This window comes from Cyanistes caeruleus, chromosome 20 (genome assembly GCF_971803275.1).
Source record: "Cyanistes caeruleus chromosome 20, bCyaCae1.hap1.1, whole genome shotgun sequence".
NCBI lineage: Eukaryota > Metazoa > Chordata > Aves > Passeriformes > Paridae > Cyanistes > Cyanistes caeruleus.
In genome coordinates this window covers 2,930,447-2,953,578 of record NC_141720.1, presented here as the reverse complement: position 1 = coordinate 2,953,578, position 23,132 = coordinate 2,930,447, and the positions used below count along the sequence as shown (strand labels likewise).

Genomic DNA, 23,132 nt, shown 5'->3' with positions numbered 1-23,132 from the left:
CCTGGGGCATTGCAGGAAGTTGTTTCCTGACCCCAGGTGCTGCATTCCAGCACGTGGGTGCAGCCTCTGGGAGACCCCAAGGAATCCTGCTGCAACTCAGAGCGTTCCTGGACCAGCTGCACTTTGCCTGACTGCCACCCCAGCCTTCCCATCATTCCATAATCCCAAACTTGCCTGTTGGAGAGTTCCTGCTGCCCTAAAACACTGCCAAGGTTGGGGTACAGTCCTGAATTTGTGTAAACCCAAACCCAGCTGAGTGCCCTGTATGATTTGAACCTTTCAGGCTGTAACTTGGGTAAGGGCGTGACACTTCCAAGTGCACATGAGGGAGAGGCAAGGAGTAATCCAAAATGCTGGAAAGCAGCGTGGAAAATGCAATTTCTGTAAGCTCACAATCTACTAGTATGAGTGGCTTTGGTGAGATATGAAAAGTGCCAGATGGATCCCTGTGGGTGAAGTCCGAGGGTCCTGGCAGAGCTCCTGCCCCAGGACTGGACTCTGGCTTACACAGGGAAAGCTTTTCATGGGCAGGGGCACACGGTGGCCCAGCTGTTCTCTAACCACAGCCCCTCTGCTGGTGTTGCAGCTCCCGAGGTGACGCAGGAGACGGTGGAGTCCCTGATGCAGAAGTTCAAGGAGAGTTTCCGCACCAACACTCCCATCGAGATCGGGCAGCTGCAGCCCGCGCTGCGCAGCACCTCCGTGGGCAGACGGAAACGCCGCAGCCGCCCCCGAGGTACGTGGCCACTGGAACTTTCTTTACTGCTTGATTGCTGCACTTTTCAAAATGGATTTCTTGTCTCTTCTCAGCCAGTCTCCTTTGGGATACCCCCTCGGGGGGAGTTTCTCTTCTGTTTCAGAAAGGGTTCTCCAAAGGCTCATTAGATTCTTGTTTCTCGTGTTTACTAGGATGTTATCAAAAGGCTTGGTAGGTCTTCCCCAGACTTTTTTCTCAAGTTCAATCCACCATTGCATGGCTCACTTAGGCTTGAAAAGCACAAAATGGCCCGAAACCAATAACCATATTAACATTGATCCAATTAACAATAGACACGTAAATTATTTTACTTAATGACCCAATAACCCATCACCTGTGTGCTGCACTGCGTCATTCTCTATCCAGTCACCTCCTACTACTCAAAAACCTCCAGAAGAAAATGAAGAAGGAAAAGAGACAACACCTTAAATCCTCCATATTGTCTTCTGTTTTCTAAACTAGTTTAAACTCTAACTTTTTCACCCAGTGACTTAAGAAAACTAATTTACACACCCACACTTTTAGCCTTTCTATCTAACTCTAACAGTTGTTTTCATGTAACACCATGAAAACATTCCCATAAATTTCATGTTATATGAAATTCAGTGTTGTGACTATTGTGCATCTTGGGTGCAGCCTCTGGGAGGTTTTGACTGCCCAAGGTGCATCTCTTGAAGGCCTTTAATAAATATTTACTTTTATTGTCTTAATCTTGTCTAGCCTCTGCTCTAGGGAGCCCCTCCAAGGCACCAGCCGTGGCCAGAGGAGCTTGGCTGGGGAGGAAGGTGGGAGCCTCCTCACCCTCCTTGCTGAGCGTGGGGACACCAGAGCTCCTCTGTGGTGGGGTGAGAGAGGGACAAACCCCACACAGCATCCTCTGGGTGGGCTGCTGCCTGTGAGGTGTCACATCGTGTCCCCTCCAAGGGATTCTGCTGCAACAGAGTTTCTTGTCAAGTTTTAGTTTCAGGAAGGGGTGAAATTAATTTTGGCTGTCACTCACATCATTGGGACATCTCTTCTTTCTGCTTTCCCAGTGCTTAGATGCTTTAGGAGCTGCACAGAGAGTGGGAGCACAACACTGGTGCATCTAAAGGCTGTACCACACAAAAGGCTGACCCAAAACAAGGGTTTGGGTCCAGATTTCCATCTCTAGAGAAGGAGGAGATGCCTGATCCCTTCAGGGATGATGGGGATGAAGGTCTCCTGGCCATGATCTGCCCAGTGCACTGAGGGCCTTTGTGTCAGCTCCGGGAGCTGGGGAGGAAATCCTTTTCTTTCTGTTTACTGTTGGTTTTGTTTTTCTTTTATTTATGAGTCTGAAATGTGATCTTTTATTCCTGATACATTTTTCTGCGATACAGGCCTGGAGAGGGCTTTTTTTTTATTATAGCTCTGCCCATAAATTATTTACTTAGTGTGAAGAAAATGTTCTGACTCTTTAACCGGTTTAAATTATTTGGTTTGTTTTCTAGTAGTTATTCAAATACATGTCTCTGGATTTTAGTGTGGGTGTGGGTGCTCTGGGGTCCACGGGGACTGTCTGGGAAAGTTTCCCTGATTCCCTGCTCCAGGCTCATCGTTTTTTGGTGTGTTTTTTATTCCATTTTTGAACTGCCTGAAGGTAAGAGGCTTTTTGGTCACTAATGGAACAAGTTGGTTAATCCTTGCAGCTGAGCTTAGGAGGAGACACAATGCCCAGCTCAGGCAGATCCTCTGGCAGGGTGGGAGCAGAGTGTGCCCCTGAGCCAGCCTGGCTTGTCCCCAGTCTCTGGAGACACCCCCACCCCATTTCCCACCTCCCCAGGGCCTATCAGTGACCCTGGGAGCAGCCAGGGCTTATCAGGACAAGAGCACCCTTGGTCTCCCTCCACCTCTCCCCACTGGTTTCCTCAGCATGAGAAAATGAGATTGCTTTGTACCCAGTGTCTGTGAAGAGCCTGAGGCAGAATTTACCACACAGACTTCAGGAGGGGACTCTGACTCCCATTGTCCCCAGCCACGGGGGTCCCTCACCAGCACACCCTAAAAAAGGGATTTTAAGCTCTCAGTCATCAGAAACCCCCAAAAAGCCAGGTAGTCCCAATGTCTCCAGTGGAGATCTCGCTCTGCACAGCCCCATCCCATCCATCCGCTTTTCCTCTTAATTTAAATATCTTTTTGCTTGTAGAGGTGGTGGCTGGGCACTGTTGCTGAGCTGATCCATGCCTTTCCCTGCCCATTCCCTGGCTTCTTCTGTGCTAGAGGTTTTGTTTTTACAGCCTGTGGTTACCTGTGCCTCTGGCAAGTGGCTGGAGTGCAAACAACCCTTCAGGGTAAAGGATGATCCCACAACTCGGGATGTTTACATTTTCCATCCAGCTGCAAACATAAACCCTTTGCCTCATTAATCCATTGCAATCCATGAGACTTTTTTTTTCCTCCCCCTAAATGAAATTGTCCATTTGGGATACATTCATTTCCTCCTAACAGCCGTGTGACAGTTCTGCTGATGGAGTTTGCATCCAACTTTGTTTCTGGGTAGTGACAAGTCAGCCTGATGGATGCATGTGTGTAATTATTTTCTTGTGGTTTGATTTAATTAATGTTTAACTTCATCAAAGCCCTACAGCTGGAGCGCTGTCCCTGTAGGAACTGCACACAGCAGAAGGATTTTCTCTATGGAAAGGCTCTGAAAGGGTTTCTGAGTGCTACTCCTTCAGAAGGATGGGATAAACCATCCAAAGCAGAGCACAATCTGACCCCCAGCCCAAGGGAAACAAATCTGGGATAAACTTTGCCTTGCTTTACTTCCCTGCTCTGAGTGAGCTTAAGCTGCTGCCCATTGCTCCTCATTAAATCTGATTTTGCCCTGAGTGTTTCCAGCAGCTCTGGGAAAGGTGCTTTTCCCAAGTAGATTGACTTTAAAAAAAAAACAAACACCAAACCACACCACCCTCTCTATTTACAGTGCCATATAATTTTATTTTGTCTAATGCCTCTTTCATACAACCTTTCTCCCTAAACACTTCTGTGGAGTGAAGCACATTCAGAGCTTATAAATAATTGAGGGAGAGATGGAGAGAGCCAAGGGTGGGAGGGCTGGGCTGGAAGGAAGAGATCTCTGCTGGGGGCTGGCAGAACTGGACACTGGAAGGATGCTGCTGCATCCCAGGGAGTTTATTGATCCTGAAATGCAGCCCTGGAGCATCCCAGGCTGGCAGCCCCAGAGCTGGGGAGCCCTGGGGAGAGGCAGTGGGGCAGGGATGTGGGTTTTGCAGAGGGAGCAGGCTGTGTGCCCAGGGTTGGGATGCAGCTTTGGGGGCGGCTGGTGTGCGCAGAGAGGGGGTCTGGTGCCCTCTCCTGGGGCAGGGCTTTAAAAACACTCTGGATTTGGGAAGAAATCTCCCGTAATGATCCTTTTCCCGATACAGGATGTGCTGTTCTTCGGCATGTGCTGCTCACTGGGGCTGCGGTTCTTGTGGTTTGGGGGTCTTGGCTGTGCCCTGAGTTACCCAAAGCCCCCTGAGAGGGGAGAGCTGAGGCTCAGCTGGGCTCATCCATGCTCCTCTGCTCTCACCTTGCCCTGTCTGAGCATCCTGTGGTGCCTGTGCAGCATCACATTTTGCTGGTGAGGCTTTTCTGGAGTTCACCTGGGAGCTTTCACCTCACCTGGGTCATAACATCATGTCCAGCTCTTTGAGTTGGTCCTTGGTAAAAATGAAACCCTTCAGGCTGTGCAGGGTGTGTGGGATCAGCATGATCCCAGTTTTTCACAGTGGTTGTGATCTGGTTCTCAACTGGTTGTTCCACCTCCAGTGCTGGGGGGTGTTTTGGGTAGAGACAGAAGGAAGAGAGAAGATTGGTGAGGAGGAAGAGTTTTCCTCAGCTGTATGTGAAGCCAGCGTGTGTGAACATACCCCTACCACAAGGTGCTTTGTTTTAAAGGCCTTTTTTTCTTTATTCTTTTATAATTTTGGGGTTGACTAGGCAAGTTTCAAAAGAAAATATTTTTGTATTTTCTTTTTCTCCTTAAATCTGCATCTAATTTACCTTTCTCTGACCACATTTTGATTTTTTTCTTTTTTTTAATTTTTTTTTTTTATCCCCAGTTGTCTGGTGCTCTTTTCAGGGTTAAATTAATTAAACTGAAAATTTCCACTTAGCTAATTGCATTGCTCTGCCAGCTCTTAGTGCATGGACTTTGCTGCTGTGCTGGGAAGGGCATTTCTCACCCAGTTTTTACTGGGAAGCCAGGGAATAAAGGGCCTTGCTGAACACCCAGAAATCAACATTGCACAGGGTGAGTGAGCATGGGGTGGGGTGAACCCAACGTGGTCGATGAGGGAAGTTGTGGGTCTTGAATTCCATGGTATGTACAGGGAATTGCCCTTTTTCTGGAGGAAAAGGATGCAGAGAATCCTTTTTCCATTGATAGTGGCTGCAGGGCAGAGGGATCACAAAGATGTCACCCGAGGTGGCACCGTGGGGACAAAACCAAGATTCCACTTCTATTGTAACATCCAACTTTGCAGGATTAAGTAGCTGAGGTCAGCTTGGCCTCAGATAGGAGTTATCCAAAGCACTGCTGTTGCTTATTTCTTTATTTTAACTCAGTTTTGATTCCTTTTACATCTGTAGCTCTTTTGCCTGCGATGTTCTGCGACCTCCTGGCTTCGGGGAAAGGATTAAAAATGTCATGTTTGTTTTTTATTCCCTCTTTAATGACAAAACCCCTCACTTTTAAAAATATACACGTGGCTTCAGCTAACAAAAAGGCTTTGGGGATAACTGTGGTTCCTGAATTTTTTTTCATTATCCCCACTCAGAATTAACGGGACCATCTTTAATTATGCCATAACAAGGTGTTTGCCTTGGCACCCCGCCTTGCTCCCCACTAAATTAACGCTGCACTCACAACAAGCGCCCTGCCCCGCGCCTGGCTGAGCTGAGATCCATTTGAAGGGATTAACGAGCTTGTAAATCTGCAAACAGGATTAGAAACAAGAGCATCTTCCTTGAGCTCCCCTTCCCTGCCAGCCTCCTGCCCCAGTGCCTGGTGAGAGAGCTGGGCAGGAGATGAGGGGCTGGGTGAGCAAGGGGAGCTTTGTTTTTTCTCCAGTCTCAAAAGCAGGAGTAAACTGGGTGTAACAATGGTGTATCTCCCCATGAGAGCTGCTGGAGAGAGTTGCCAGTGCATTACTGATACCCAGCACTTCAAAATTGCCATTTCCCCGTTCTCTGTCTTTTAAACGTCTTATTCCAGTTTGTAACTGATTGCAGTGATTAGGAGCTTTTTGTTTTCTGATGCTTGGTGATTTTCCTCGCTGTTTTTGAAGCAAAGGGAATGCTGACCAGGCTTTAAAGCTCGGCTTTACCTGGTTGCTGTCCTTGTCCATCAGTAATTGCTTGTTTTTTGGTAACTGCAGCGGTTCTCTCTGCCATGAGCATCCTTGGTCCCATCATGATTATTCCTCAGCCCCACGCCCTGGTGAGCAGCCTGTGACCAAGGCTGGCTATGGAGCTGGGAGAGGAGGCATTGCCCCAGTTGTAAATGTCTCACTGGGCTAATTTGGTCAGATTTTGGGGTCTTGGGGCATGATTTTAAACATGAAATCAGGCTCACGGCAGGATTACTTGAGGATTAACATCCCTGTGTCCTCCAGGTTGCCTCAACTGGGTTCTGAGATCCTCAAAACCACCCCTAAGATGTGTTCCAGCATCCTTGATGGCATGCAGGTGTAAAAACACATCCCTGGCAGCCGTGTGTGTGCCCCAGGCTCGTGTTGCCAGGCTGACCTCTGGCACCGCATGTTGGGTCAGAGGAGACGTTTCCTCTGCGGGCTGGGGACCTGCACCAGGTCTCACAACTCCTGTATTTATACATCCTGCTCAGCGCTGGGTAATCGGAAAATGCAATATCGCTGTCACCAGCTCTCTGAAGACATCCAGCCTGAGTAATTTAACATGTCAGCTCCATCCATCACGGCGACGCAGCCGGCACACAAACGCGCGGTGGCCGGAGGGGGCTGGGCCGGTGCAGCTGCTGCCTGTGCCAGCTGCATGGTCACCTCACTGGGCTGGGACAGCACAGAGAGCAGCACAGCACTGCCTCTGCCCACCCCAGCTGTCTGTCTGGTCACCTCACAGGGCTGGGACAGCACAGAGAGCAGCACAGCACTGCCTCTGCCCACCCCAGCTGTCTGCCTGTGTGAAAGGGGCCAGCTCTGGTGCTTGGGATGGTGACAGAGGGCTGTGCCATGTCCTGCCTGCACAGGCAGCATCCTGGTCCCTCTCCCGGGCAGGGGGATGGCTGTGCTGAGCTCTCAGCAGAGGGGGGACCCTCCCACAGCTGGTGTGTGTCCCCCAGCCCTGCCCTGCTCAGTGAGAAGGGGATGTGCAGCAGGGCTGCAGCCCTGGCTGGCTGCCCAAGGGCCTGCGTTGGAAGCCCAGGTTAATTAAGATTTTCCTCGCTCTTGCAAATAAGCCTTATTGGCCTTACCACTCTGCTGTGCCTTTCAAACCCCTTGCTGTGGGTGTATCATGGCACTGGATGGTTTTTTGTTGTTTTGGGCTGAAGAGGGGTTGATGAGGGTCATGATTTGGGATCTTTAATCCCCCCAGGCCCCTGTCCAAGCTCTAAATGCTGCAGCACCGACCCTTCCTGCTGCTTCCAGGAGGAAAGGAGCGGGCAGAGCCTCTTCCTGCCCCTCTGCTGAGACTGCCCTGGGGGGCACTGCTCGGCCAGGCCAGGGCATGGCCAGGGCAGGAGCCACGTGCCGAGCCCCTGGCGTCCCTCTGGCTCCTGCCAGCCACCTCTCATCACCGTGATTGAGGATTTCAGAGGGCAGAAGGCACCGCTCATTTTCTGTTCTTCTGCCAAGAAATGGGGAAATTGTGCTGCTGCCTAGAATAAAAGATTTTTTAAAAACAGTAAAATATTTTAATGGCAGTTTAAAGGGCCACTGTCAACCCCCAGAGGCCTCTTTGCTTTAAGCTCTGCAAAGATTGAAGCACTTCTGCCAATTAGAGTCTGTGGTGCCTTTTAAGCATCCATCGTGTCTTGGTGGTCTGGGGATGAAGCCAGCTGGGCTCCTGCTGCATCCCACACCGTATCTGGAGGGGGAGAGACTGGGTGAACCATGGGCCAGCCCTGCTCCTGTGGGTCCTGACTGCTGCTGTCACAGCAAGCTGGGGGAGCAGATGGGCCAAACTGGGTGCTGAGGAGCAGGAAAGACCCTCAGGGGGGTCCCGAGTGCCACCCAAGTGCTGTAAGCTCCCTGTACCATTTGTCCTTGCGGGGTTTGCTAAAATTCACTGCATTTCGCCATGCAGGTGTCCTCAGGGAGAGCAGCTGCCACACTCAGGGGTTTTCTTTGCTGAGTCCCTTGAAATACATTTGTGTTTTTATTTCTCAGAATAGAAAACGTCTTCTTACATTCACATCACTCTAGGTATTGTGGGGGTCTTGATTTTTGATGAATCATGAGTGGGGATTGCTGGCCAAATCCTCAGTTCTGCTGAGGAGCTCCCGGCTCCACCTGCTCCTGAGCATCCCAGCTGCCAGGACTGATTTTTTCCTCTCTGTTGCCTGCAGGTGGGATCGGGTTTGGACGTGCCAAAGGCAACTCTGGCTCAGAGGCGGACGATGAAACCCAGCTCACCTTCTACACGGAGCAGTATCGGAGCCGGAGGCGAAGCAAAGGTACAAGAGGACACTGTGATTGCACACTGGTGTCAGGGGAAAAGAAATGCTTGAGCACCTAGGCTGTCCCCGTGGGTGATGGTGTCTGGCACTGCCTGAGTGTAAAGGACAGCCACATCAGTCTGTGGTGGTAAGGACATCTCAAGATGTGCTGTTTGTGTGATGCAGCACCGTGCAGGAGCCATAAATCCCATTTCCCAGAGATGCTGATAAAGTTCTGGGTTTCTTTGATGGTTTCTAACATCAGTTACCCTCCACATGCCCTGGCACATCCCCAAAGTTGCACCAACAGGGAGTAGTTGTGTCTGTCCTCGTCCTGGCACCAGTGCAGCTGTCAGGGATGGTTACCTTGGCAATTCCTTGCTCCAAACTCCCGTTTTCTACCCTTTATTTCCCATGCAAAGCTTTTGGATGAAAATTTCCCAGCCTTCCTCTTGGCACAAAGGCAATTAAAAAGAACAAATTCAAAATGAGGGTTGGGGCAGGGATTTGTAGACCCAAGTCCCTTCAGGCTCTTTTGTGAGTTAGAGAAGCCGAGAAACTAAAATATCATCTGGAGTTTGAAATCAGCATCCTCGTTTCCTCTCGTCACATCACGCCGGATCGCTTCTGTTCGGGACTCTCAGCCTTTGGTGGAGGAGAGGACGAGTTTCTCTGCTGCTGCTACTGGGTTTGAAAAATGGCTGTCGGGAAATAACTCCGTTGGGAAGCAATTTAAAAATTGCACAGCGGGTCTGCTCCCTCCATTTGTTTTGTGCACGGAGCCGGGCCCCGGCAGAGCGCGGCAGCCAGATAGATGCCGGCGCCCACCGCGGCAGCACGCTGCCCCATTTGTTTCCATGATAAGCCATTCCCATAAATGCTTCCAATGTGTTTATTTGAATGTGAAATTACCTCAACACCTCTGATGGGCTCGATGGTTGCACACTGGAATAAACTCACGCATGCACGGGGGTGATCAGAGGTTGGGCCTTCAGTTTTGTGTGTTTGGGGTTGTTGGGTTTGTTTTTTTTGTTTGAATTTTTCCATGTGGTTCAGAACCAAAAGAAATCATCACTGTGTTTAAAATGAGCTTTTGATGAGAAGGATGAGAGGATTCGTGAGTTCCTTACCTGTTGCAGTACAAACACAGCTGCGTTCAGGGGAAATTTATAGAATCAGAATCCTGGAACAGTTTGGATTGGAAGGGACCTTAAAATACCTTGTTCCACCCCCTGCCATGGCCAGGGACACCTTCCACTGTCCCAGGTTGCTCCAAGCCCTGTCCAGCCTGGCCTTGGGCACTGCCAGGGATCCAGGGGCAGCCACAGCTGCTCTGGGCACCCTGTGCCAGGGCCTGCCCACCCTCAGAGTCAAGAATTCCTTCCCTTTTTAAGCTTAAGCTTAAACTTCCTCCTAACCCTGCCCTGTGTCAGTCTGAAGCCATTTCCCCTTCTCCTGTCATTCCATGTCCTTCTCTAGAGTCCATCTCCAGCTCCCTTCAGGTATTGGAAGGCTGCATTATTCATCCCTAAGCCTTCTCTTCTCCAGGCTGAACAATCCCAGCTCTCTCAGTGTTTCCTCATGGGAAAGGTGTTCCATCCCTCTGGTCATCTTTGTGTGACAGGAGGAAGGAATCGGTTGTGTTGCAAACAGGGACAAAATAAACTGTCCCAAAATTCTGCTGATGCAGGGATCACATTCCCCAGGTGCTGGAGTAGCTTTTTCAGTGACTTATCCAGCAATACTGGGCAGGCTGTGACAGCCCTTGGGCACTTTGGAAATGTCACTGAAGTTTGGGGTTTTTTCAGCTTCCACTAGGGAAAGGGGTGATAGGGCACAGGGAAGGTATGGAAAACTGTGTTTTAATGAGAGGCAGAGAAATCTTTGCAAGGCTGCCTTGATGCCATTCCTCTTGAGGTCAACTGCTCTGTCAGCCTCTTGAAAAAGGCTCATACTGGATGCTGGGTACAAAGGTATTTTTATTGACGTCTGTGTTGGTTTTTGGTTATTGGTTTTAGCTTCCTTGTAGGGCATATATAAAGGAAGAGATGAATGGGAAGAATCCCTTTCTTTCCCTGTGAATAAGCTGTTGTTCACCTGGGCAGCTTTGATGGCTGGGTTTGAAGGGAATTCAGGAGGCAGAGCTGCCTCGCGCCGTCGCGCAGGGCTGGCTGTTAGATCTGCCTTAGTGTTTGAGCAATGCTGTGAGAACCTGGTTTGTTCATGTTCACTGAGGGCTAACTGAGGGAATTGTCTTGCATAAAGTCCCCATTGTACTTCCCCTCCTGTCTAGATAAATTTGGCCATCGCTGCATCCTTGAAAGGAATTTTCCATTATCCTTTCATTGACTCTCCTCTCCCTCATGGAAGCAGAGCAATAGCGTAGTGGGAAGTCGTAGTACCAAACTCATAATTACAAGTTCAGCCAAGATCCATAATTGGACGGGATCGTAACTCTAATAGAGAAGGATGCGTGGTCAGATACAGTTAATTCTTACAATGATGTTCCCCTATCGATTCCGCCAGGCCTGCGTGTCGTTGCAGGTGCCTTTGGATAGTTATCAGGTCCAAGGAGAGGGATTCCTTGGGGTTTCTCTCCTCGGATAAGATTTTGTAGGATTGAGCCTAATTACTTGCACTGTCAAGGCATTGATCCCAGATGATGCGATGGGAAGTTTCTACTTAGGAGGTGTGCAGGTTTGCTTTTATTTGAGCTTGGTTAAGTGGCCTCCTGGAGAAAGAGGACAGCAGGTTCTGTAGTGCTTTGGCAAGGCAGATTAGAGAGACATTCACAGGACAATATTCAGCAAGGGAGGGTTTGTCCTGGTAGCTCAGAAGCAGCAGACACACTGGTTTTCAGTGCAGGAATAGCTGGAGGAGTAAAAGGCAGAACCTTTTGTGGCCACAGCATGCTGCACCACTCACCTTCCCAGCTTCTAGGGCTGTGGGATGCCCTGACTGATGTCACCCTGTCTTTGGAAAGTCTCCTGAGAAATTATAAGGGAGAAGAGTGTGAGGAATGGAGCAGAGGAGATCTTCCCCTGGAGTCCTGGTCTTTGCTGCTGTGCTCAGCCCCATCTTTGGGGCTGGGAGGGGCACTGCTATGAGACACTGTTCATACACAAATCTCCTCCACTGAGACACCCTTTCTCTTCACCACAGTCCCCTGCCTGTGCCCACACCCGCTCCCCACTCTCCACTTCTCTTTGATGGATCAGTGTGAGCTCTGCTCTAGTGGCATGCAGTCTCAAGGGAGCTGGAATTTGGATTGTTTTTTCCAAGTGACACAAGTCCTGGGAGAGGCTGTCAGGCTGTGCACAGCTCTGTGCTCAGAGGCTGAAGTGACCCTCAGCTGGGGCCAGGGGTATCTGGTTTGCGCCTTCCTGCCAACCCTCGGCACTGGCTTCTTGAGGATTGCCAGAAATCTGATTTTCTTGCAACCTATTTGCAACAGGTTTGTGCACTGCAAGGCTCTGCTTGCTGTGGGGGCTGGCTCTCCCCTTTCCCATTCCCCTGGGACTACCAGCAAATGTGGGAACTTCTTTGAATTCTGGCTGTGGTGCACAGATGGCTCTTGTCTCCAGCGCTGTCGGTCACCACACTTTCCACCAGTGCTGGAGTCTCTGTGAGAGAGAACCTGACAGTGTTGCAAAGATGTGAATCCACATCCCCCGCTGGCCATCAGGGCGATATCAAAGCTTTGATGCTTCAGGGTGGGATGTGTTCAGTCAGGTCCCACTCTGAGTTCGAGAGGAAAATATTAGTAGCAAAAATGCCCCTAAACCGAGGAGGCAGAGCCCTGTGCACAAACTCCACTCCTGCTCCATCCCTCTTGCTCTGGGGTGGGGTTTGCCTTGTGCCCAGAAAAATGCATTCAGGTCTGACTGTGCAGAATCCCTGGTCAGAGGCAGCACCTGCCTGATGGTGAAATCAAATAGTGAAAGATGTGGGGGAAGCAGCAGCACCGTAACTCCAAGGCTGTATCAGGCTCTGTGCCCATCTCATTAAGGATTCTGTGGGTATAAATGAGCCCCTCATTGCCTCTCCTTGTACAGGCAAGGTTCCTGCACCTCTCTTTGCCTTCTCAGGCCACAGAGCAGCTGCTCTGTAACACAGAAATGTGCAGCAGATGCTGTTCAGCTTCCTGGGTTGGGGGAAACTGAGGCAGGGAAAGTGTTGGTGTCGTATGGAGACCCTGCGAGGGGCTGAGCCATCACAAGCCCATTTGACCCATAGACTCTCTGCCCTCCCTTGCACCCTAGTCTGAGCCTCTGTGACCTACCAGGAGGTCCCCAAATCTGCTGACAAAGCCCAGGGCTGGGGGCTGATGTCACTCCCCATCAAGCAGAGATCAGGTATGGAATTGCTGGAAACCCAGACACGAAGCGTGGGGTGCAAAGGCAGAGAGATGCTGTTGTTCCTGTGATGGTTGAGATGTGCTGGAGGGCACTCAGCCCAGTCCACCCACCTGGGATGTCTCTTGGAATTCCTCAGCTGGCTGCTGCTCCTCAGGCTGTCTGTGGTATCTGCTTGAGCTCGAGCTGCACCACCCTGAGCTGCTGCCCCACGCTTGGGTCTGGGATTGCTTCACCCCCCAAGCATCAGCTGTTCCAAGAGGAAGGGGGGAAACTTCCCCACTCTGTTTTGGTGCACAGCTCTTGTTCAAGCTCCCCAGCACCCAGGGAAGGGAAGGCTTTGGGATGCTCCTCAGCTGAGGTCTCTGTGAACAAGGCACCTGGCTGTTTCCATAGCACACGGTGATGGTTTTGACAAATTAGCAGAGTTCAATTATGTACCTTGGATTGGTGTCAGCCCCGTGTGCGTGCGTGCCGGGCTGGCTGCCGGAGCCTTCTGAGGGCTGTTAGAGAAATGAGAAGCTGAGCTTTGATCTGCCTCTGTATTTGGTGTTTAAAACAAGGCCTTTTATAAGGGAATATTAGGTATTCGGAGTCTACTACATATGAGGAAGCTTTGCTTTGATCCTCTCCCATCTCCAGAGGCAGCAGGCACTTATTATTTCATGGGGAACTAAACGAGGTGCAGAATGAAATTTGGGTACTTCTCTCTTTGCTGGTGCCTCTGGCCTCACTGGAGCTGAGTGAATGCTGCAGGCAGGACATCACCCCAACTCTTCCATACTCCTCAGGGAATTGTCTTAGGCTTGACTCACCTTCAAACTGGGGGAGATGCTGTTGGCAGCCAAGTGGGAGACACAAGGTGATGGAGCAAACACGTCAATTTGGGCTGCTTCCAGTGGCATGCAGGAAGAATGGATCTGTCTGTCTGTAGTTTGGAGATGCTTCTCCCTTCCTGGCATCCCTGTGTCCATCCCCTCTTTGTGTGTTCAGCCCATGGTGTAGACACATTAGGAAGGGACACAGAGCTGTTAGGATTCCCCAGGAAGGGACACAGAGCTGTTAGGATTCCCCAGGAAGGGACACAGAGCTGTTAGGATTCCTCAGGAAGGGACACAGAGCTGTTAGGATTCCTCAGGAAGGGACACAGAGCTGTTAGGATTCCTCAGGAAGGGACACAGAGCTGTTAGGATTCCCTAGGAAGGGACGCACAGCTGCTCCCTGCAGGGACAGACAGACAGGTCAGTCTGGGTGCTGCACACCCAGCTGGTTCATGGCACATGGAGTTGTGCTGCTCTTTGTGAGGCCAGGAAGGAGCACCCCAGAGGGGACACCGCAGCTCCTATGGGATCTGCAGATCCCAGATCTCAGGAATGAGGTGCCTTCATGATGCCAATCTTGTCTTTATGCCCCAGAGCACCAAGGTCCTCCCTCCAGGCTGCTCCCTGGCACCACAGCCATGCTCGCACTGTGATGTCCAGGGCAGTGTGATGGTGGGGGATTCTGCTTATTCCCAGCCATTCTCTGCTCTCCGTCATGGATGCTGCTTTCCCAGCTAGTGAGCAAACGTGGTGCTTTTGCATGATGGCTTATTCTGCCTGCAGAGCAATGAGGCACTGCAACAGCCCATAAAACCCATTCTGAGTCCCTCCCCATTCCTGCTGGACTCTGGCTGTGCAGGGAGGCTGGGCTGGGGCTGCTCCAGCTGCCTCTTTGCTCCCCTAATCTCTGGTGGCTGCAGGTCTGGGGGTGCCCTCACGTTCCTGCCCTTGCCAGGGGTACTGAGCTGCTGGGAGAGGGGCTGCTGCTGGAGGCTGGAGCGGGGCAGCACCAGGGTCTGCAGGCAAAGGGCTGCTGGAGCTGTGGTGGCCACAGGCGCTTTAACTTCCCCGGACTGGCTGGAGATAAAGGCTTTTACATCTGTTCCTGGAGGCAGTGCGGGTCTTCCTATTTATTTATTTATTTTCCGATTGTATCTGATACAGCCTCAGCGAGTAATTGAGTGTTTGAGAGTGAAAAATTATCTCTCCGGCTTGGCCCTTATCTTGACAGCAAAGCAGCACTTTTAATTTAATTTTGTTCAGAGCATGTGGGTAACAAATTTCACTAATCGCTCTGCTGTCGCCCTCCGCATGGTAACGAGCCTCTTGTTTCCCAGGAAGCAGAACATAAACACGGAGCTGGATGCGGGCGGGAGGAGGGCGAAGGCTGGTGCCGGTTGGGAAATGAAGATGCGTTTCCTTGTGGATTCCTGTGGCACGATGGATTTGTCTCCTGGCTGCAGCGGGAAAGCGAGCAGAGGGTGGTGGATGTCACGTTTGTTCCGGGGAGGTGCTTGGCTGTGGGGGGGGAAACTGAGGCACAGAGGGATGTGCCCCAATGCTGGGGAGCTGTTGCAGAGCAGAGATTTGTATTCTCATCCTGTTCTGTCAGTTTGCATCTGTTCCAAAAATAATGGATGAGGCAAAAGATGGTTTGAGACTATTTTTTATTTATTTAATTTTTTTTTGAGACTGCAGCCCGATTCCTGATCCCAGCTCTGCCTGCAGGGTGACAGTGGGACCATGAGGAGGGTGGTGAAGGTCCAGCCAGGATGAGTCTTTGGAGATCTCTTGCCAAGCAGCCCCTGGGACATCTCCTGCCAGGTCCTGTCACCCTGGCCTCCATCACCTCTCTCTTCTCCTGGTTTCTAAAACCAGTTCATCAATCTGAGCAGCCCTTCATGTGCTGAGCACAATCCTCCCTGGGCTGTGACTCAACACAAACTATTTCATAGATAATGATTACTTCTTTTTCCCTTTTTCCTGTAGGAATAATGTTTTTGCTACACTGTATTGAAAATTGCTTTCCCTTCTCCTTAAAATGAAACCTTCAACTCAGATTTGCCTTTGTGCTTGTATATTGTAAAATTGGGACTCATTTGGAGTGTAAAACAAAAAAAGATCAGGCCTTAATTCTAGGAGAAGTGCTTTCATTGATTTTCATGAAAGAAAATTCCAGTGCACGCAATATCTACCTTTAAATATGTAGCTGTTTCTTTAATGTGATTTTATCTGAACCAATTCACCGCTGAGAACATGAAAGCAAAACTGACTCCATTGATTTTAATTGTCCCTGCCCAGAGAAATGCAAAAAAAATATAACAGTGCCAGAAGAGCAAATTGAGTTTGCACAAATTCTTCCCCCCTTTGCTGTACCAGGGAGGTCTAAAATATTCAGGCAGGAGAAGCTGCCTGTGGTGACTGGTGCTGGTGGATCAGCATCTCACTCTGTGCCACTCTGGTCACCTCTATTTCCCCCCTCTCCTCAGCTGCCCATTCCTTGCCCAGCCTTCAAGGCTTTGCCTTTGCCCCCTTCCTCCTCTTGGTTGGAATTTGCTGGCAGAGTCTCCCTGCCAGCTGCAGGCACAATGCCTTGGAGCAAAGGGGGAGCACCGTATAATTAGGAAGCAAATACATTTATTCAGTACATAAGGCTTTATAACTCCGGGAGCACCTTAAGAGCTGAGGCTCAGGCTGCTGGAGGAGCACAAGAGCTCACTGGGACACACAGGAGCTCGGTCAATCAGTCCTTGACCTTGCTATGGGGTCCAGCAGCCCAACCCCAACCTCCCCACAGTGCCCAAGCCACCCCTCAGCATCCTCCTCCCCAGGGCTGCCTTTTCTGCAGCTCCCTGTGCTGTACTGGAGGGAGTCTCAGCTAATTGCTAGAGGATAATTCATAAATGTTAATAGTATTAATCTGATTCAGCATGTGCTCAGCAAGATCTAATCCTCCATAAATCCAGAAGCGACTGATCTCACCCTTCTGCTGCACAACGTGGCTGCCTTTCCTCCTCCCTTTCCCCCATCCTTTCCTCTGTGCACCCTCTGTGTCCTTGGAGGGTCTCCTCGGGGGTCTCCCCCAACACAGGGGAAGCAAAGCTGCCACTCCAGGGCTGATCCACATCCTGCTGACCTGGGATGAGGCTGGAGACTGCCCAGTGCCCCAGCTCTGACCCAGATCTGCATGTAGCTCTGGGCACCTTCGCTGGGCACCTTCATCAAGGATTTGTCCAGGACTGCAGTGGAGAAGATGCCTCAAGAAGAGGCTGGGACCAGGCGTGGTGTAGATGGTTTGTGATGAAAAACCTGCCTGTGCTCTCACCCCTGCCTGGGGGCTCATTGCATCCACATCCATCCCCTTTAGAAGGAAGGGGCTCAGGGGCTGGGTGGTGCGTGAAGGTTTGGTGGGGTCATAGTGCAGGAGAGCTGTGTCTGGCTGGAAGGAGGATCTGCCATCCCCATCCCATCCCATCCCATCCCATCCCATCCCATCCCATCCCATCCCATCCCATCCCATCCCATCCCATGGATCCCATCCCATCCCATCCCATCCCATCCCATCCCATCCCATCCCATCCCATCCCATGGATCCCATCCCTCTGGGGCAGGCCAGGCTGCACAGGCAGTGCTGCTCCCTCCCCGTGCAGGGGTGCTCCGTGTCCAGATCCTCCTGCCAACACCACTGCTCATCTTAATTGGCGTTTGATTTGATTGGACATGATCTGCCCCTCGTAAAACACCTCGGGATGTGTCTGTGTGTGAGGCTGTCCTGGAAACGCTGCTCTATCCTATTAACGAGCCTCTGCTGGAACATAACGATGGATCATTAGGAGCCCGATTCCTCTGGCACGGCAGCAACCTCCGAGTGCTCCGGGAGCTTCCCAGGGCTGTGAGCTGGGCTGGGGTGTGCTGCTGTCTCCAGATGTGCTGCTGTCCCCCAGATGTGCTGCTGTCTCCAGAGGTGCTGCTGTCCCCCAGATGTGCTGCTGTCCCCCCTGAAGGTGCTTCTGTCCCCCAGATGTGCTTCTGTCCCCCAGATGTGCTGCTGTCCCCCCAGATGTGCTGCTGTCCCCCAGATGTGCTGCTGTCTCCAGATGTGCTCCTGTCCCCCCAGATGTGCTGCTGTCCCCCAGATGTGCTGCTGTCCCCCCAGATGTGCTGCTGTCCCCTCCTGGGCTCTCTGCATGCAGCACAGCTCACCGGAGGTTGCCAGGCACTTCCAGCACTCTCTGTTCTCCCTCTCCCTTCCCCAGCCCCGTTCCTCGGGTGCTGGGAATGCATTTCCATATCCGAGCGGCCACGGATCGCTCCGTGTGATGCTATTATCTCCCGGGGGGCGGGGAAGATTGCAAAGCACTTGGCGTTTAACACCCACATACGGTTAACACCACGGGCTGTGTGCTGATAAAGAGGGGGTAATTAAAGTTTATTTTTTTTTATAGACTAATCTCCCAAGCATGTATTTATGAGCCTGATTTAGAAAGAGCATATTACCGAGAACACGGGATATTTGTGTTGCTTGTAAATCCATATGTGTGTTCTGAACACACCTTGCTTGAAATTTTTTCCTTCTCCCCCTTAAATTTAGGCAGTACTGCCAATATTAAGAATTGAGCCCAGAGTTTTGTTGGGCTTTTTCTCCCCCCTCCTTGTCTTTTGGGCGGGCAAAGGAAAGTGTACAAAGCAGTGAGTAATTAAATGCACGAAGAAATGATATTTCAAAGGAGACACGGTGCATTTGGAGGGGCTGTTTGCCGAGTGTTTACACCAGTGGCTTTGAATTTATCTTCATCTTGCAGCAGGTGCAGAATCTTCAGAGGGATGTGGTGCTTTGCAAGCGGTTTCTGAGCTGTCTGCACAGGGACCCACATCCTCACCCAGAAGAATTTACACTGGGGTTTGAGGGAAGGAAAGAAAAAAATCCTGTTGGTGATGTGGCATTGTGTTTATTTGGGGCTTCCTGAGCTACTGAGTTGGGTTTGGATCCCCTCCCTGGGCTGAAGAAGGAAGGGATCAGTTTGTCTCACCTCTGGACCAGGGTGGGGCCCTGGAGAACCTCCTGGGATGGGTTTGGTTAGCAGAAAATACATTTGCTTGTGGTTTTAAAGGCTTGGAGTGAAGCTGATTATCTCCAGATAGGGGTTTAAATGCAGCACAGCAGTGTTGGAGCATCAGTGGTCTGCAGAGCAGAGAAAGAGACAGAAAACAAAAGCCCTGTCCCTCGTCCCTCTCTTCAGATGCTTTTCCACCAGTCTCCCTTCAAACCTGGCAGCAAACTGGTTGTGAGCAATAAAGAGCTGAGCTGGAAAGCCAATTTCTGCTCATGCAGAAGCCCCCTTGGTTTGGTTCAGTTGGTCAAAACCTAACGTGAGGCACTTCTAGAGGTCAGTGATTAGCAGTGATGGAAATGAGTGAGTGCAGGAGGGAAGGGAGTTACAGGACACTTGGAGCAATTGTCCCTTTCCTCGAGCGCGAACTCATGGAACTGTAAAAGGCTTTTTGCTGTTTCAAGCCTCTGTGCTGCTCTCCTCTGAGTCACAGGGAGAGAAGCCACATGGACCGATGGGGATGTGAAATCCTAATTCCTCCAGCTCCACTCTGGCTGCAGTTTGGTGAAAGCTGCCATCATACCTGGGATTTGGGCTTTTTATGAAAAGGGGATAATGCTTGTCTCACTCATAAGGGATTTATGATTTAATGTTTGCAAAGCACTTTAAGACCCTGGATTGAAAGGTGATTTATAAGGGTGAAATCCAGCGTTGTCTGGTCCATTGTATATTTGATTTTGTCCACTTATCCTCATGGGGGCTTTTTTCCTTGCCTATTTTCTTTTTCTTTTTTTCCCCCCTCTTTTTCCTTTTTGCATTCATGTCATAACTTCAAGCCAAGCAGGGGTTGTGGCAGGCACAATATGCCCAGCAAGAGGAGGATTTTGCCTCCCATGGAGGTGCTAACTTATGCTGATGATATGAATAAAGATGGGAAAAGAAAAAAGAGGATTGCAAGGTGAGGGGCACAGGGGATGGCGATAAAGCTGTGAAATAGGAGTGGGAAGGCTGTTTAGATGATCCATGCATAAGGAAAGGAGAAGATGCTTCATAAATAATCAGTTTACTTGCTGCTGTTGGTCTCAGAGATGGAACTATTTTCCAGAAGATCAGCCACCTCTCTTGTCCTACAAATCCTGGTTGCAGCATCCCCTGTGCAGGCTCCAGTCTGGGGATGCTGTGGTGGGTTTTGGAAAGCAAAGGTTGAGCTGAGCATGAGGTCCCTGCCCTGGCACCAGCACCTCCAGCAGCAGCTTTAGGCAAATCAAGGGTGTGCAAGTGCTGACTTGGATCCATTTCCCAATCAGTTTTCAAACTGATGCTTTTTAAATCTCGCTTTGCTGATGATGTGATGAGGGCTGGGGTGCAAATGGGGAAAGTCTTTGTTTGCTTCCATAAATCAAGAGGTTTCCTCACCTGGATCCTGGGCCAGGCTGTGGTCAGCTCTGCTGGCAGCTGGGTCACCTCAGCTTGCACCAGAATGGGCTGTGCAGCCTCTGGGCTCATCACTGGGCTGTGTCCTCTGCTTGCCATGGACACTCTCTCCGAGTGGTGCATCCCAAGCTCTGGAGAAGGAACTGGCTGCCTGGCGAGGTGTCCCTCATTATCCTGGAGCAAAGCAGGCTGCTGGCACGAGGTGTTGGGTGAGGGGGCCATGGGGGATGCAGTGCAGTCAGAGCAGCAGCAGGGCAGCCCCCAGCTCCAGGGGGATCAGTGGTTCCTCAATGCAGGCTCCAAAACTGCTCCTTTCTTGGGTAGTGGAGACTTCTTGATGGGGTTTCAGAGACCTGGGACAGTTCTTGGTCATCTCCATCAGTAGAGAGGGACTCATTTGGACACCTGACATTCCCAGTCTGCATTGAATAAGAGCAGCTGAATCTTCTGGGGCAGCCAGGTCCCTCTGGGTGACTCTGTGTTGCACAGCTTCACCACATTCTCTATGAAACTGGGGGGTTCCATCCCACCCAGCTGCTGCTGCTGCTGATTCAGCCATTCTAACGCTGTCCTGCTCCACCAGGGTTTCACGGTGTAGCCAAGCCAACCAACGTTGACGAGAAGTGATGTTGGTTTCAGCAGGGGAGCACAGCAGGTGTGAGGAGTGATTCCAGGGAGGAGAAGTGCCTGGGGAGAGGCTCTTTACAGGGCTTTGAGCAGGTTTTCTCCCTCCTCTAGCAAAATGAAGCCCTGTGCCACACAAGGCTGATGGGAGTCCCGGGGTGTCCCTGAGCTGCCATCCTTGTTTTCAATGCCCGCCTTCCCCGCACTGGGGCTGCCCTGCCTCTGCTGAGGAAGCCCTGGCTACAGCTTTACCTTTTGGCCAGCCACCCACCCCTGTGTGTGCCTTACAGGTTCCATGAAGAGCCCTGTGAACAAGACGGCGCTGACGCTGATCGCGGTCAGCTCCTGCATCCTGGCCGTGGTGTGTGGCTCGCAGCTCTCCTGCCCGCTGACCGTCAAGGTGACGCTCCACGTCCCCGAGCACTTCATCGCTGATGGTAAGACCCTCCTGCTGCCCCTCTGCCTGCCTCTGGGACGTGGAGATCCCTCTCTTTGGGAATGCCCCAGCTGTGTTTGGCTGCAGGGATCTCCCTTTCCACGAGCGCATCTGTGAGCTCCAGGCCAAAATCTCAGGCACGTCAATTAATATGATCGTCGTTATCATTGGTGCTAATTGTGTCTGATGGATATTTCTGTTCTCCAAACTCACTGAGGAGCCCTGGGAGCTGCACAGACAGGCCTCCTTCTGTCCTACAGCAGCAGAGCTGCTCTTCCCAGCCCTTGCAGGAGCACAGAGGGAAATTGCTGGGGTTTCAGCAGAGGCAGAGATGCTTTGATGAATTAGACGAGTGCTGCTGTCACTATTTATTGCTTTCTCCAACTGGGCTCCTTGCATTTGTTGTGTTTCACTGACCTTTTCTTTATAATGTGCAGTGAGCGTCGAGTGCAAGTTTTCAGTAACATGAGGGCAAATTTCATTTTCTTCCAGCAGACAGGACCCATTATTCAGTCGGTTCCAATTCCTCATCTCCTGCACTCGTCTCACTGCTTGGGGCATGCAGAGGGGGCACTTCCTCTCTGCCAGAAATGTGCTGCATGCAGCCAGTGCATCACCAGCTGCTGGGGTGTCCTGGTGCAGCCAACTCTGAGGCAGCCCAGTGCTTTGGGAGCTCTGGAGTGGGGGGAAGCTCTTGGGGATCGATATTTTGGGGAGGGGGAGATGGTTAAAGAGTCACAGCGGGATGAGAGCGGCAGGGGCCAGTGGAGAGGGGTTGAAATCATCATCCCATGGCAGAATGGGAATCACCAGTGTGTTTGGCATGGGATTAGCCCTGCTAAGAGAGGTCTCTGGGATAGCCCAGTGGTCACAGCTTGGCCCTTGTAGGAAAGAGGAGGAGAGCATTTACTTTGTGTTCACACACTGGAGAAACTGAGCATCAGTGGAGTGGAGACATGAAGATAACATCAAGGTGCAGATGCCACATCCCTGGAAGTGTTCAAGGCCAGTTTGGGTGCAGCTCTGAGCAACCTGGTCTGGTGGAAGGTGTTCTTGCACATGACAGGAGGTTGGAACAAGATGTTTAAGGTCCCTTCCAAGCCAAACCATTCTGTGATTTAAGAATTTGAAACAAGGGACTTGTCTACACTTCAACCTGTTTCTAAAAAGTTCTAATGATTGCCCAAGCCACACCTTGAGCACGCACTTGAAATCTTCACAGATGGTTCCAAGCAGCTGGAGAACAGAAACTCCTGCATTTGGGGCATGAGGTGGTTCCAGAGCTAACTTGTGTCTCCTCAGGATGGCACTGGCCAGTTCAGGACTTGGACTGGGAGTTCACACTGCTTCTGGTACTTGCTGAAGGTCAGCCAGGAAGGCAGAGATGGAGACAGGACCTCAGCATCCTGCTGCCAGCTTGTGGTTCTGGCCCAGGGAAGACAGTGTGTCCTGAAAAAGAAAATAAACAAAATGTAATGAGACTGTGTAGAAGGAAAGTGAAAAGCTGAGCCTGTGCTTGTCACCAGGAGAGGGGTGGCAGTGCAAATTATGCAAATGCAGGGAACATACGAATGAAAATGACAATGAAATACCAATAAAACAGATTAATATCCTTGAAACTGGGGGAAATGGGATGATCTCCAGTCCCGACTTAATGACTTTTCTGAAGAGAAAGTGGCAAGAGGACTGGTAACAACGGTTTGGAGAAGAATTAAAATGAGCTTTGTAATGAAACTGTAAAATATAATTACAAACTGTGAAAACTTTTAAAATATTTTTTATGAGAAACAGTCAAATTCTTTGCATAGAAGCAGCCAAGACATTTTGCAGTGGCTATCACTTTCCCTGAAATCTCATCATTTTTTGTGATGACAGTCCCTTGCCTGGGAAGAGAAAAAGCTCTTAAAGTTGTCCCTTCTTTCTGGAAAACAAATCCCAAGGCACCACCCAACTGGCAGCAAAATATTACAAAGCATTTAAAGACATTGCAG

The 23,132-nt window shown here is 50.7% G+C and overlaps 1 protein-coding gene across 4 annotated transcripts in view; it reads left to right on the top strand.

Moving 5' to 3' along the window:
* Nucleotides 1-23,132, top strand: part of ASTN2 (astrotactin 2) — a 300,670-nt gene that overhangs the window by 88,480 nt on the left and 189,058 nt on the right. For all 4 annotated transcript variants that reach the window (XM_086857798.1, XM_086857799.1, XM_086857801.1 and 1 more), the window contains exons 4-6: nucleotides 587-736; nucleotides 8,331-8,438; nucleotides 20,996-21,142. In XM_086857798.1, coding sequence (XP_086713924.1) covers nucleotides 587-736; nucleotides 8,331-8,438; nucleotides 20,996-21,142 — 405 coding nt within the window. The remainder of the gene's footprint in view (nucleotides 1-586; nucleotides 737-8,330; nucleotides 8,439-20,995; nucleotides 21,143-23,132) is intronic.